The following is a 14,045-nucleotide window of genomic DNA, read 5'->3' on the forward strand; positions in this document are numbered from 1 at the left end:
GGTTCAATAAATGCATCATCATCAACACTATCAGTAATGACGTGCTCATCATCATCATTAATAAATGCATCATCATCATGTGGAAGGCCACCTTTACATAATCGGTCAAGCATTGATAGGTCATCTGGAGTAGTAACCTCTTCTAGTTCAGGCTCTTCTTGTTCCGGCTCAGGGGTGAAGTCGGGTTCACTGTCACTGTCTACTTCAATGTTCTGGGGTGAAGTAGAGTGGTTCTTCAAATGTTTTTTGAAAAGACGTGTTTCTTGGAAGAATTCTCCTTCATATGTGTCTGGGTTAATGTGAGGTACATAATCCTCTTCATTGGGGGGAGGTGGTCTAACACGGGGCGGCACTTCATAAACGACATCCTAACTATTGAGATTTGGATCACTTTGACAGGCCCACGGTAGATAGAAAACTTGGGTTGCCTGTTGAGCCATAATATAGACATCGGGAACATCCAAATGGGTGCTTTGTTTGATTTCCACTAGCCCGAAGTATTCATGAGTCCTTCTAGTCTCCTTCGGCTGGAACCAATAACATTTGAAGACTACAACGTTTGGTGGGTTTGCACCGTAGAATTGAAGTTCATAAATTGCTTCAACTCTTCCATAATACTCGGTATCTCCTTCGCCGATAGCAGAGACACAACAATTTGTAGACTTTCGATCGGCCATAGATAGCTCTTTGCCATAGGTACAAAAGTGATACCCGTTGATGTCGTATTTGTCAAATGAACGGACCTTAAAGTCAAAACCATTAGCGACTTGTCTCAGTTCGGCGTCCATTAACTCTGAATTAGCCTACAAGTTTAATTCGAAAGGGATTTTTGCATTAGCCACAAATTAGACGAAGAAATGAAATTGTCTAATGGAAATTACCGTCTGTTTGAAGCAAGAGATAAAACCTTTGAATACCGGCTGGTGCGAGATCCCCTTTGAATAGGCTGAGGTTGGATCCACCCTTTTTAGGTTCGTCAGCATTGTACCGAGGCTTTGGATTATGCAAATGACGATTTTTGGCTTCGTAGCGTGTTGTCACGAAGTTTGTCGCCTCCTCAGTAATTAATGCCGCAACCATCGATGCTTTAATTCTATGTTTATTTTTTACATTTTTCTCATAGCGTATTGTGCATCCTCTTAGTGGTGTAGCACCAACGGTTTTGCACGCCCCCCCCAATCTTGCCTCGGTTGGGAGATGCATTCTCTCGGAGGATTTTGTTTGACTGGTACAGGTTTGCAGGTAGTACATGGCCTTTGGGTAGAAAACGTCCAAATACTGTCATCATTGTGTCGTAGCATTCTCTGCCCAAGTTGAATTGAGACTCCAGAGCCATTATTTGTGAGATGGCATACAGCTGACAAAGCTCAGTGTGCTCATGGAGAGGACATTTTGAAGACTCCAACATTTCATTGAAGGCCTTTGTAGATATTCCTCCATGTCATCGTCTGAGTCTCGAGCATCATCAAAGTCTTGCACCATGTCTTGCATCACGGTACCATGCTCCTCGGTGCGACGACGAAGCACCTCAGCTCTGGCACGTCAGGCAGACTCGCCATGAAATGTCCACATCATATAATCTGGCGTAAAACCCCACTTCTGCAGGTGTTTGCCCATTTCATCCTCTGTCCTCTTGTGCCAATTGTTGCACCCGGCACAAGGGCACCATGTTGTCCTCTGGCCATTTTCAAATGCGGCTCTCAGAAACCTCTTGGTTTTTGTTAACCATTCAATGGTCATGTCTTTCTGACTAGGGTGACCGGTGTATATCCACGCACAGTCAGTCATCTTGCCTAGCTACTGGACACATAAGAAATATATATATATATATATATATATATATACATACATACATACATACATAAACACTATTCTGATCACGGGATCAAAATAATGTTCTGATCACAATATGAACTTCCCGAGTAACCCGCCTGACCTTCCCCGAGTACTAGGTTGAACTTCAGCTAAAATGTGTCCAAATGAGGCTTGCGATATACCGTTGGAAAGCCATGGACACCAATATCATGAATCAAGTTAAATTTTTGGCAAAATGTAAGCAGTTTAAGAGCAGTTTTGAAAACCGTTTTTTCTTCATACAAAAAACGTGAATCGTATTTTCGATCGCATTTTTAAACCGTTTATTAGAATGAGGTAAATAATATGGCGTTGGAAAGCTGCTGCAAAACCGCTCCTTCGACATGTTGAAAGTTTTCTCTAATTCCCTATGGATAACTAGTAATTTGAAAAATCGTAAAATTTCGTAAACCGAACAGCCGAGTTCGTATTTTCAATGTAATTTCTAAACGACTAATCCAATTGAGGCAAATAATATGGCGTTGGAAAGCTTGTGAAAATGCGCTGCTTTTTCATGTTAAAAGTTTTTTCTAATTTGGAACGGTTTAGAAATAATTCAGAAAATGGTACAAGTGTTACCGAGTTCGTATTTTCGAGCTAATTTTCTAACCGTACGTCCAAATGCAACAAATGATACGGCGTTGGAAAGCCTGAGGAAATGTGAAACTTTTTCGTATATATTGTTTCTCCCATTTCCTTATGGTTTTAAGTCAAATTTAAAAATGGCTAAAAACGTATTTTTTGCATAATTTCTACAAACTTTATCGGAATGGGGCAAATAATATACCGCTGAAAAGCTACGGAAAATTCGAAAGTTTTTCATGTTGATGGTTTTCTCTGATTCCTAGCCTATTTTAAGTAATTGCGAAAATGGCGAGATCATTCATTCTGTCTTTATCGCGAAACTGATTCTTCGAAAATGCACCGCGTGAAGAACCTGAACTTCTCGGCACATGTACTTGAACTTCACTCTGTTTTTCAGGTGCTTTTTTGGCTCGCAGCTCTCCACCCACTCACCGGAATTGAGCAAGTGATATACCGATGGAAAGTTGTTGTAAAAACGCAACTTTCCCGTGTTGATCATTTTTTCATACTTGCGACGGTTTTAAAGTTTTTCATCCGAAATTCATTCAGGGTAGTAATTGAACTTCTTGCTATTTTCATGTTAAACTTCTTGCAGTTTTCACTCTGACGTATTTTTAATAACGAGAAAAATCTGAGTTTTTTATAATCATTGAACTTCTCCATCTTTTTAATATGGTCTTCTTGGTTTTATTTCTTAATCATTTTTTTAAGAATAAAAATATTTTAAGACACCAAAATAACATTTGTGTGTGTGTGTTTTGCATTGGTTTACACATCAAACCGCGTCATCTTTAGAAATTGAACTTCTCCTTTTCTTTTTATTTTCTTTCAACATTGTTTAGCACGTCGAACCACGTCATCTTTAGAAATTGAACTTCTCATTTATTTTTGTTTTCTTTCAACATTGGGTTGCACGTCGAAGCGCTTCATCTTTAGAAATTGAACTTCTCATTTTCTTTTTTTTTCTTTCAACATTGGTTTACACGTTGAACCGCGTCATCTTTAGAGATTGAACTTCTTCCTTTTTGTTTTCTTGCATGCTTTACTTTGCATGTTCAAATTTATTTTGAACTTGCTGAGATAACACACTTGACCTTCTTGAACACAAAATTTTGACCTTCGCAAAACATAAATTAAAGCCAAACTTTTGACCTATAGAGCATGTATAATTTTCTCCACTTTTTCAAGAATAAGCGCTGAATCGCCCCGGTAGTTCGATTTGAACTTCTGCTGCACATGAATAAGCTGTTGTAAACACGCAGCTTTCCCATGTTGATCACTTTTTCATACTCGCGACGGTTTTAAAAGTTTTTTGTCTGAAATTCATTCAGTGTAGTAGTTGAACTTCCTGCTGTTTTCACGTTCAACTTCTGTGACGTATTTTCATTTGTAATTTTCTCACACCGTGTAGTACGTGAAAATGATATACCGATGGAAAGCTGTTGAAAACACGCAACTTTTTCGTGTTGATCAATTTTTCATACTCGTGATGGTTTAGAAAGAATTTTTTGAATGCGTAAAATGTGGTTTTAACGGTATACATAAAACTTTTAAACCATTCATCGGAATATAGCATATAATATACCGTCGGAAAGCTTATGAATAGGAGCATCTTTTTCATGTAGACAGACGTTACAAATTTTTGTCGTTTGAGAGCAGTTTTAGAAATGGCAAAAACAACGTTGTTTTTTACCTGTTTTTACATGTAATTGAAGGTCGGACGTATCACACTAGAGATCTTGAACTTCACCGGAAGGAGGACATGAACTTGCATCAAACCTTTTAATCTTTTTGTTTTCTATTCTTATATTCCTATTTGAAATGCATTTCATGTAGTTGTTGAACTCCCCGCTGTTTTCATCTTGAACTTCTGTTATGTATTTTTGTTCAACCTCTCTCACAAGCATTTTTGAACTTTTTCGGGCCGAGCAATTGAGCTTCTAGCAATAAAAATTTTAGAAATGTGAAAATTGGAGGATTTTTAGAAACATCGAACTTCTTCGCTATTTAATATTGAATTTATTTGTTTTATTCTTTATTAACTAGAAAAATCCATTTTTTCAAATAAATATCAAACTACTCCGCTTTTGTTCAATTGAACTTCTTGGTTTTATTCTCTAGTAACATGAAAACGCAAGTGTTTTTATATACAACTAGTTGACCCGTTGCGCCAAATGGCGCAGAGACCCGGTAAACCCATGCTCGCGATGAAAAGAAAATGCATTATTTAGTTTCCCTTAATAGGGACAGACGATGTATACACATCTTAGTTTGGTAGGGGTACATGCAGCAATAAATCTAATTTTCCTCGGCAGAAAAGAAAATGGTGTTTTGTTGTTTACAACTCGATGTGTATGCACATTCTATTTTGGTAGCAGAAAGCCCATGTTTAAATCATCTTGTGTTGTAGATATGTTTATCGTATTAGTATTCATTTGTCTAGGAAAAGCGCGCACTAAGAATTCTGTTTTTTATGTATGAAAAAAACATATGTTTACAACATGTATAAACATGCTAAGGAGTGTTTCTATGATACTTTTATTTTGCATGTCCATGCAAAAAAACTTCTCTGATGGAGGCATGGGTATTTGAAAGGCCTATATGCTACCTAGTCACTCTGCGGCTATGGAACTTGTGAGATTTCTCCTTCCTTTTAAGAGAAAGCCCACTTAAGACAAAGAGTATGCACAAATACTAAAATCAGTTTGTGTACAACGGTGGGAAAGTAGGTATTCATATGTCTGTGGATACAACAGGAGCATGATAAATAACATTTTGCTTCTGTCTAACGTATCAGCATAACAAGCCATTTATTTACTCCAGGAATATCTCCTCGTACTCTCTAGCTATTTTTCTAAGGAGAGCTGCTATGCACACGACGCATAGCAGACGATTTGTGCACGATACAGCACATCAGTGCATCAGTGCATATTATCTAAGTGCAACAGATGGCTAGATTGACATCGTGCAGCTGTCGTGCATGTAGTGCATCGTCTGCATAGCAGTTTCGTTTTCTAAGTGCATGCCCACTGATCCGAGTAAACCGCTTCTTCAATGTTGAAAAGAGAAGTTTGAGGCTATCATGCCCACTATTGAGATTAGACTGGGCATTATTCTGTAGGGAACTTGGGCCACAGAATATCCTGAATTAGTCATCAAGACAAACATCAGTATTAAGCAAGGACTACAAAAGAAGTAGCTAGAGATAATAAACAAAATAAAGGGTTGTTTTACGGAAAACATATTTTTCACTATGAACAAGATTTGTTAAACTGAAATTAAATGTCAAGAAGTTAGAGAGCATGATATAACAAGTTAGAGAGACTGATTTGAAATTGCTATTCAACTGCTGAATAGATATTCAAGGCACATTACACAGAGTTCTGGATTTTACATCTCTGAAAGTAGGCACACCATGAAAGTGATAATCATCTAATTAATAAAAACATTATTCTAAGAAAATATTAGACATTGCCTCATATATACCAACGATTGTCACTTTCTATTGGTTAGAAACCGTTGTGAGACCCCTGATGTCATGTAACTTTAAGATCTGGCAAAGCCTAATAAGCATATTTAACAGCCGCCGTGAGACCACTGATGTCATGTAACCTTAAGCTCTGGCAAAGCCTAATAAGCATATTTAATAGCTGTCGTGAGACCCCTGATGTCATGTTAACTTTAAGATTTGGCAAAGCCTAAGATTAGGTACATCAATACCTTGAACTTGGTGATGTCCAGTTAGCAAAGCCTAATATCTGCATTGGACTGGAATCCGCCGATGTTACTGTTTCTTGTAGGCCTCAAATTACTATTGCATTTCGTGTTGTTACTATACACACTAAAACAAAGACTTCGACTATGTTGAAATGGTCAGTGCAATTATCAAACAGACTATTCATAAGAAATTGGGAAATTGGTCATAACAGTACCCCAACATCGTCCAGGTAAATAAACTTCCACCTATGGAGATGCGCCCGTTCTCCAATGTCAATATCGTCCACTGTCTTCTGTTCCATCCACCGGCCCTATCCTCACGCCGGCACCGGTCCACCCGTTGGTCAACCTGCACCTCATATCAACACCCATTCACCACAATCTTGGTTTGAAAACAGAAGATATAAAGTTAATCCATCAAGAAATTTGCATCCACCATAGTTCCTTTCACGAAATAACATGAACCAAAATCACAATAATTAAAGTAATACCTATCTATCCCAATTCAGTTCATTTGGAAAAAAGAAAACGATTCACTGAGATGATTGAATCTCTACATGGAACTAATTAAATAAATGTGATGCCCATGGGCACTTCGAGATTCAGAGAACTTGACATATCTTCCTGGTGCAAGGGGAGCCCAAAAGGAAATTACACTATGGATGACAAAGTTAGTTCGCCAAATGAACGAAGAAAAGACATAAAGCGAATGCAGGTCAGTAAAACTCTGTAAATTAGCCTAGCAGGAGAGAAAGACTCCGAGTAAGTACAACATTAAAAAAGAGAACTGGGAAATTTTCAATATAACTTTAACTGAATTAAATAAGATGAACCAAAGATGGGTACAGATTCATAGAAGCATCTACTATATGCATAGAGAAAATTGGAAAATCTGAAACTAACAGTATGAAATTGCATGCAACCTGTAGTGACAAATTCAGAGTAAAGTTTCTGTACCGCACAATGACCTGTTGATAAGGAAACAGAAAAAAATAGATTAGAACACTTCTTGTAAGAACCATTGGCTTGCATAAACCATCATTGAATTTGCACCAAAACCCAAGCACAGTTTAATCCAAATTCCAAAGCACGTGTTAAACCTGCATATGGTGCTTAGCCGAATGCGTCTCGACTTCGTACGCATCTTCGTCTAGTGAGACGGCTAGGCAGAGATAGTGTGGGAGGCGGCAGGACATGCGGGCTGCAAATCTGGCAGGAGGTCCGAGTCATCGACAACTACCGAGGTTCTGAATTTTCGTGGGCAACACTTCCAACTTGGGTTAGGAACGTCAATTTTAGTACTTCAGTATTCAGTTTTATCACTAAATATGCAGCATGTAGTCGTCAGATTTAGTACTTTAGCGAGTATGATTTTCTGTAATTCTTGGTGACAATTTCATCTCTATGTGGTAACATAATTGACAGTGTGCATCAATTCAACTGATTTAGTTACCTTGTCCATGTTGGTCATGAGGTTTTGCAGCCTCCTTACCCTCTTGTTGATGCTTGTTCTTTCCTAAGCAGCATAAGCAAGGCAAATATTCAGTATAAACATCCGACACCAAGACGAACACCAAAAATGTTGCAGGAAACTAACTAACCCTCTCAGTATAAACATCCGAGGTGTTAGTAGAAGTGTAGCATTAAACAATTGGCGGGCGGGAGACTCCAGATGGATGTGTTTGTCCTACCTGGGAGTCAATGTTGCTGAAGCTGGTGACCATGCCGTCATCGCTGTCGCCGAACAACTTGGCCTTCTTGCGGCCAGGCGTGAAGAACATGATGCTGGAGTTGGTGTCCTTCCAGTAGCTCATGGAGAAGATCCTGGAAAGGTCACTAGAGCCGTTGCCGGCGGTGACGCTCTCGCCGATGTCGGCGGGCGGCATCGGCATGCGCATGGCCATCTTGATCTCTGTGATGTGCGGCATCATGTCCTACTGCCTCCGGAAGTTCCACAACAAGCCCAGTCTCCTCTGCTGTGCCATCGCGTCGATGTTGCCTCCTCCCTGCGGGTGCATCATCACAGTCACAGAGCCAGATCCCAGAGCACATTGATCAAAGCGGACAAGGGCCAAAAAAGAACACGGCACCCAGCCAAATCTAGAAAATCAACATGATCAGTGAAGCAAGGATCATGGCAGCACATAGGATATATAAAGCATACATGATATATAAAACAAATGGAGCAGAGGTAGCTACAAAGGAAATGAAGAAACTTGATCCACGGTAAAAATAAGAAGCAACCTCCAAGATAATACGCCTGCAAAACAAAATAAAATAACTAATTAGGACAAGGAAAAATGGTAACTGCTCTGTTGCTCTGCAATTGGCATATTAGAGCTATTAAAAACCTCAAAATCTAGTACTTTTGTGTCCAATGGTGACGACCAAAAGCTATCTACTATGCATTGAGCACCCTAGATGATGGTTAGAACATTGTGTCCTAATGGATTCAAACAACCTCAAATCCTAGCCATTTAAACAAGACACATAGTTCATGGAATTTACCCAAATAGTACATAGAGGAAGCTGCATAATACAAAAAATAAAATATGAACCGGAAATCAAACCATTGCAAGTCATCAAATCGGTATGATCAGAACCTAGAAAGCAGAGTAAAATTGAAAAGGTAAGGTAAAAGAGAACTCTGACCTAGAACTACAAAAACAAGAAAAAGCCTTTTTACCTGCCTGTGCTGCCATAGATGAATCGGTAATCAAACTGCAGTCAGCTAGCCTTGAAAGCAAAAATAAAATGGATTAACTACGAGAACTAAACAGAATAGAACTCTGTTACATCGAATTGTAGTTAAACAAAATTAAATTATTGTAGGCAATCTGATGTACGGTGTCATCTCAAGAGTACATAGCAACATGTCAAATGGACAGCAAGAGTGATAGAGATCAGGGGAGAAAGGGGGAGGATTGAGAGAAGCTAACCTTGCATGCCGCTCGGAGCTCATCCTTTGAGTAGCATCTTCAGCCGTCGGCAACTCCCCTTCCGTACAGAGCAATCCCATCGACTGGAGCGCTGCAGCTTCGACCTGGATGCCCCTCGCCCCTGTTGCAGGCCTCTCCCCCACCCCGTGAGGCATGCGCCGCCTGGATCTCCGGCCTCGCTGCTCCTCCATGGCGGGAGGAGCTCGTGATAGTCGATCCACCAATGGGGCGCCCGGATCTCCTCTTCCTCATCCAGATCCTGGTTAGCTGCTTCGATCCATGGAGGGGTGTGCCTCTGGAGAGACCATAGCGGCGGGGGAAGAGAGGGAGGAGAGGAGGAGGAGGCTGCGTTGATTTGGGGGCGGTGGAAAAGGGTAGGGTTTGTGCGGCCCGGTCACCAATGGGTGTGGCTGCCGCACGATCTCCCGCAAAACGCGCGACGTGCACGCGGCGCTCAAGGATAGGGCGCACACGCACCACGAAACGGTTGACCCAGCCAACCAGCACATCCCAAGAGCCCACATGTCATTGGACACTATGAGGTTACCACGCGGTAAAAATGAGCAATGTGACCTTCCAATGTCCCAGATCAAGTGGAAGACGATCTTGACCACCATCCAACGGCAGACGAGGCAGAAAATCGAGGGAGCCTCCTGCGAGCGAGTCTCCCAGCAACCTTATATGTTTAAATGAACTACTCCGATTTCAAAATTGAACTTCTTGGTTTTTCATATTTAGCATATTGGAAAATCTATTTTTAAATTTTAAATTCTTGGTTTTAATCTTTAGTATTGCGGGCCCAAAATGACATTGTTTTTTGTTTTCATTTTTTGAGATTCTAAATCCTAGGTTTTAATATACTTTTGAACTTCTGTTTTTTATTTTTTATTTTTAAATAAACATGTTTTTGACTATTTTTTTAAGTTTTGATCTTCATGGTTGTTTTTTTAATAACAGCAGATATCTGTTTTTTTAATGAACGTAAAATCCTAGACTTTTATAATAAACATCAAACCACTTTGTTATTTTATTTTTTGTCTACTTTTAAAAAAGTGAGAACATTTTTTTATATATTTTTAGCTTTTCCTTTTTACTTTAATTTGAACTTCATTTTATTCTTTAGTAACGAGAAAACATTTGACTTTTTTTAACTTTTGTACTTCTCTCTTATTTTACTTTGAACTTCTTAGAAAAAATATGGTTTTAAATAAGTAAACAACTTTCTAGGTTTTTAAATTTGAAATTCTAGGTTCTTTGACCTTCTCGGTTATTTCAAATTGAACTTCTAGGATTTTTAGCACTACACTAGTGTAAAAAATGCTCTTATAGTATGGGTCCGAGAAATTATTTTTTTATAAATATTGAACTACTTGTTATTTTTATTTGAACTTCTAGAGTTTTTCTAGAGATGGGAAAATCTGTTATTTACAACTTTTCTTAAAAAATGACTTTCTTGGTTTTATTTTTAACAGCTTTAGAGTTTTCGGGTACATATTTTTTCAGAAATGCACCTTTTTGCTCTATGCGAACTTCAGCCTTTTTTATACATGAACTTCATTCTGAATTGACATTTTATTTCTGCACATAAATTTTATACACGAACTTTTTATCGTACTACATATTCTGACCTTTTTCATTTCTTATATTTGAACTTCTTTCTCCTTCTTTTATATTACTTGGTTTTTCTACATGAACACCGTCTGTACAAAGCACCTCCTATCGATTAACGAACATATGTGCCTTTCTTAATGAGCAAACAAAGAATTACTCTCAATAAACATCTTCAAGTAACGGGATATGTTCCGTGTGACCGGGAAAGCACCTCTTATAAAAAAACATGTATGTAGCAGTGCAAAGAGTAGGAAAATCGCACACGAATACTTACCCAGAATAGTTTCCTCTCACGCATTAATGCAAACACACTCGGGGAACAAAATGCTAGCGATATCTCTACTATCTAAAAGAAACGTAGTGTTCCGTTTCCCCCCTTATGTTCCGCGCTTCGTCCAGCCTCTCGTACGATCCCCTCACCCCCCGATTTTCTTTCCCCCGTCCCAGTCCCACCTCTCGTAGGACCCATTCGATTTTCTTTCCCCCATCCCGGTTTTCTCCCTCTGGCCTGCTCCTCACGCCGGCGTTCCGCGCCGCCGCTGCCGACTGCTCCTCACGCCGGCATCCCGCGCCGCCGTTGCCGACCTCCAGCCGTCGTCCAGTAACCGCTCCTGCGCGCCCTATCTCTCTTCTTCTCCCTTCTCCCTTCCTTTTCTCTCTCTCTCTCTCTCAAATCTTGTATCTCTCTGTTTCAGAAACAACGGCAGCATGGATCCTGATGTGGAGCTCCACTACGGCCCGATCTGACCTAGGAGCGACCAGATCCGTGCGTCTCCGCCTCGCTTCACGCGCCTCCATGGTCCGCCGTCTTCCCGAGCGCCGGCGCCGCGCTCAGCCGCCGCCGTCCCATGCCATGGTAGCCTCCCCTCCAGAACGATGTGTCATGGCCGCCTCCCTGCCTCTCCCGCAGGTGGGCCTCTGCGCCCCCGGCCTAGCAGATTAATGGAGGGCGCTGCCGATGTCGGTTCATGCCTCGGTGCTCCTCACCGGCGGAATTTGCCAGCTATTCTATTCCTATCATGATCTTTTCTGTTTTGATGTAGAGTTAACTCCCACCCGTACATGAGCCCCAAGGCACCACGCGATTCTGATGATACACGAACACTGGGTCGGTCCTCTATCCGGCAGCTCCGTTGGGGAAGCACCAAGGTAAAAAACTGATATTTGATAGTAGAGATTATAGTATGTACCTTTCTGAAACTGATATTTGATATATTTCTGTATCAGATCCAAACTCCAAGTATCCGTGGATATAGGGAACAGTTATGGTACAAATAGACTTGATTGTACTGACAATTTTCAGCTTGCACATGGATCCCTTATAGTATGCAATCAAGCTTGATGATAAATTCTTGGAGAGACGCTAGGTGCCAGGTAAGGTGACCCAAGACTATTGCTTTCAGTTATTCAATGGTGTTCATATGGCATATTGCTATTAGATATGCCATTGCCTGCAGCGGCAAGCTTGAATTGGTAAGATGGATGGGGGGAGAAAAAGAGTCATTTAACGTAATTTTGATTACCGATGCCTGCATGAGCAGCTGCTCACTGTGCGCATGGGATAGGAGGTCATGCGTGGAGGCTACTCGGAGAGGACTGTATGCATGTCCGTGTCCGCGCACTTGGAGCAGCAGCCAATGGATGGTCGGCCAGAGGAGGACCAGGGTCAGTTCAAATTTTCTCCATTTGCCTTGCTATTTTCTACCAATGTATTGGCTTGACCTGAGATTGATTAGTCCCTAGCATGTAGTGTTCACCTTCTTCTTAGTTTACATACAGTTGGAGACTGGTTTCTTTTCCTCTTTTTCTGCAGTATGATTTCATGTCTCTTATTTTGGCCTCATATATATGTACAATAAAGCAACTGTGTGTTACTAAAGAACTTTATGCAGTCGTTGATTCAGTTAGATTCTTTCCTTAGAAAAATACACATATATATTTTGTAAAAAGAATTTATTATCAGAAGAATCTCTTGAGATTGTGATGCATATTAGACATTAATTTCTAAAACTTAGGCTTTCCTAGGACAAAGCTAGGGGAATTAGGCGGGAGTCACCCGTCATTGACCAGTTAGGAGGATTCTAAACTTCCGTGCTCCAAACAAATTTGGAGGAATGGAGGATACTCAAGCTTCCTGTTTTTCATGATTATCAAAATCCTAGCAAACGATAGTCTAGGAAAGCAGCCAGATTGGTCTTATTACGTGTGGTTTAAAGTTTGCCCGATTGTATGTTATCTGAACAAGATGATTCTCTTTTCTCAATAAAAAGAAAAAACAAGACACTTCTCTAAAAAATAGTCTTACACCTTGGAGTTTCCATCTGTTGTGGTGTACCTCTGTTCTATAAATGCCATGTTTGCATGTTTATTTCATTCAAGTGTATAGATAAGGGCTAAACTGAACCATGCTAATTCGCTACCAGGTTGGAGATTTGGGATCGGAGACGCCAAGAACAAGGGACCAAGGTGCTGAACTAACGGCACGGGCAGAATGATTCTTCAGGTACCAACATAGTCGTCGACTAGAGAATTAAGTTAACTGTTTGATTTACTTGAAGCTCCAAATTGTAGTTATTTTATTCATTCACTAATTTGGTATAATCCTAATCTAGGAGGATTATCACTGTATGATATGAGATCTGGACGTTTAGCAATGATAAAACTCTGACATTGGATGGTTCTTTTCTGAAGTATAGTTGTAAGATCTATGATTCTAGCTTCGACCTTTAACTGGACAGTACTAATTGGACATATAATTGATAAATTATGCACAAGATATTCTGTTGTCTTTTGTTCTCCAATCAGATTCATCTAGCACTTTGTTGACTTTCTAATTGTTCTACCCTCTACCTCTGAAACTCAGAAATCAGAGAAAGGTTATTATTGGGGACATACGTGATACATGTAGATAAATTTGGGGACATATACGTAATACATATAGATAAATTTGGACCAGAATGTTTTTTCTATTATTGGGGACATACGTGATACATATAGATAAATTTGGACCACTTATAACAGAGAGATTTCTTGCAAAAAATATTAACTCTCTCCAGGAGTGGGCACTGTCAAGGTAATAACAGGAATTTGCTGAACCTAATTGAATGAAAGCGGGGTGGCAATCCGATTGAGAACCTTCTCTAACTAAATGGACTTACGAACAATCAACAATATCAAATAGTTCCAAATTAACAGATGTTGTTTTATTGAAATACTGATTTAAGAATTTACTACATAATCACTTAGTGTTTTGTTTGATCATCATGTTATCCTAGACCACTTGGGGACAATATCATCAATTTCTTCCATAGTGAATGCAAGTTCAAAACTGCAGTTTCT

The 14,045-nt window shown here is 39.9% G+C and overlaps 1 protein-coding gene and 1 long non-coding RNA gene across 20 annotated transcripts; one reads left to right on the forward strand and one right to left on the reverse strand.

The window, feature by feature from the left end:
• Window positions 1–5,116: 5,116 nt before the first annotated feature.
• On the reverse strand, window positions 5,117–9,525 carry LOC123070004 (uncharacterized). Of its 17 annotated transcripts, none has more exons than XM_044493011.1 (8): window positions 9,096–9,525; window positions 8,843–8,892; window positions 7,848–8,416; window positions 7,610–7,672; window positions 7,080–7,124; window positions 6,372–6,505; window positions 5,459–5,582; window positions 5,117–5,298 (listed from the first exon to the last, which is right to left on the reverse strand). In XM_044493011.1, exons 3-8 carry the CDS (start codon window positions 8,085–8,087, stop codon window positions 5,254–5,256), a joined length of 651 nt encoding a protein of 216 aa, XP_044348946.1. In that variant the 5' UTR covers window positions 8,088–8,416; window positions 8,843–8,892; window positions 9,096–9,525; the 3' UTR covers window positions 5,117–5,253. The 17 variants fall into 17 exon arrangements, 15 of the variants coding, with proteins under 15 accessions (XP_044348946.1, XP_044348949.1, XP_044348939.1 ...); XM_044493014.1 differs by adding an exon at window positions 6,160–6,298 and having other exon boundaries at window positions 5,117–5,582; window positions 9,096–9,523; XM_044493004.1 differs by having other exon boundaries at window positions 5,117–5,582; window positions 7,848–8,162; window positions 8,356–8,416; window positions 9,096–9,510.
• A 1,608-nt stretch (window positions 9,526–11,133) lies between these two features.
• On the forward strand, window positions 11,134–13,507 carry LOC123070007 (uncharacterized). Of its 3 annotated transcripts, none has more exons than XR_006433293.1 (6): window positions 11,134–11,307; window positions 11,402–11,666; window positions 11,750–11,855; window positions 11,934–12,080; window positions 12,248–12,371; window positions 13,130–13,507. It is a non-coding gene; the product is annotated as an uncharacterized lncRNA (long non-coding RNA). The 3 variants fall into 3 exon arrangements; XR_006433291.1 differs by having other exon boundaries at window positions 11,402–11,616; XR_006433292.1 differs by having other exon boundaries at window positions 11,402–11,562.
• Window positions 13,508–14,045: the final 538 nt, after the last annotated feature.

The sequence above is a fragment of the Triticum aestivum genome, chromosome 3B (assembly GCF_018294505.1).
Source record: "Triticum aestivum cultivar Chinese Spring chromosome 3B, IWGSC CS RefSeq v2.1, whole genome shotgun sequence".
In the NCBI taxonomy this organism is placed as follows: Eukaryota; Viridiplantae; Streptophyta; class Magnoliopsida; order Poales; family Poaceae; genus Triticum; species Triticum aestivum.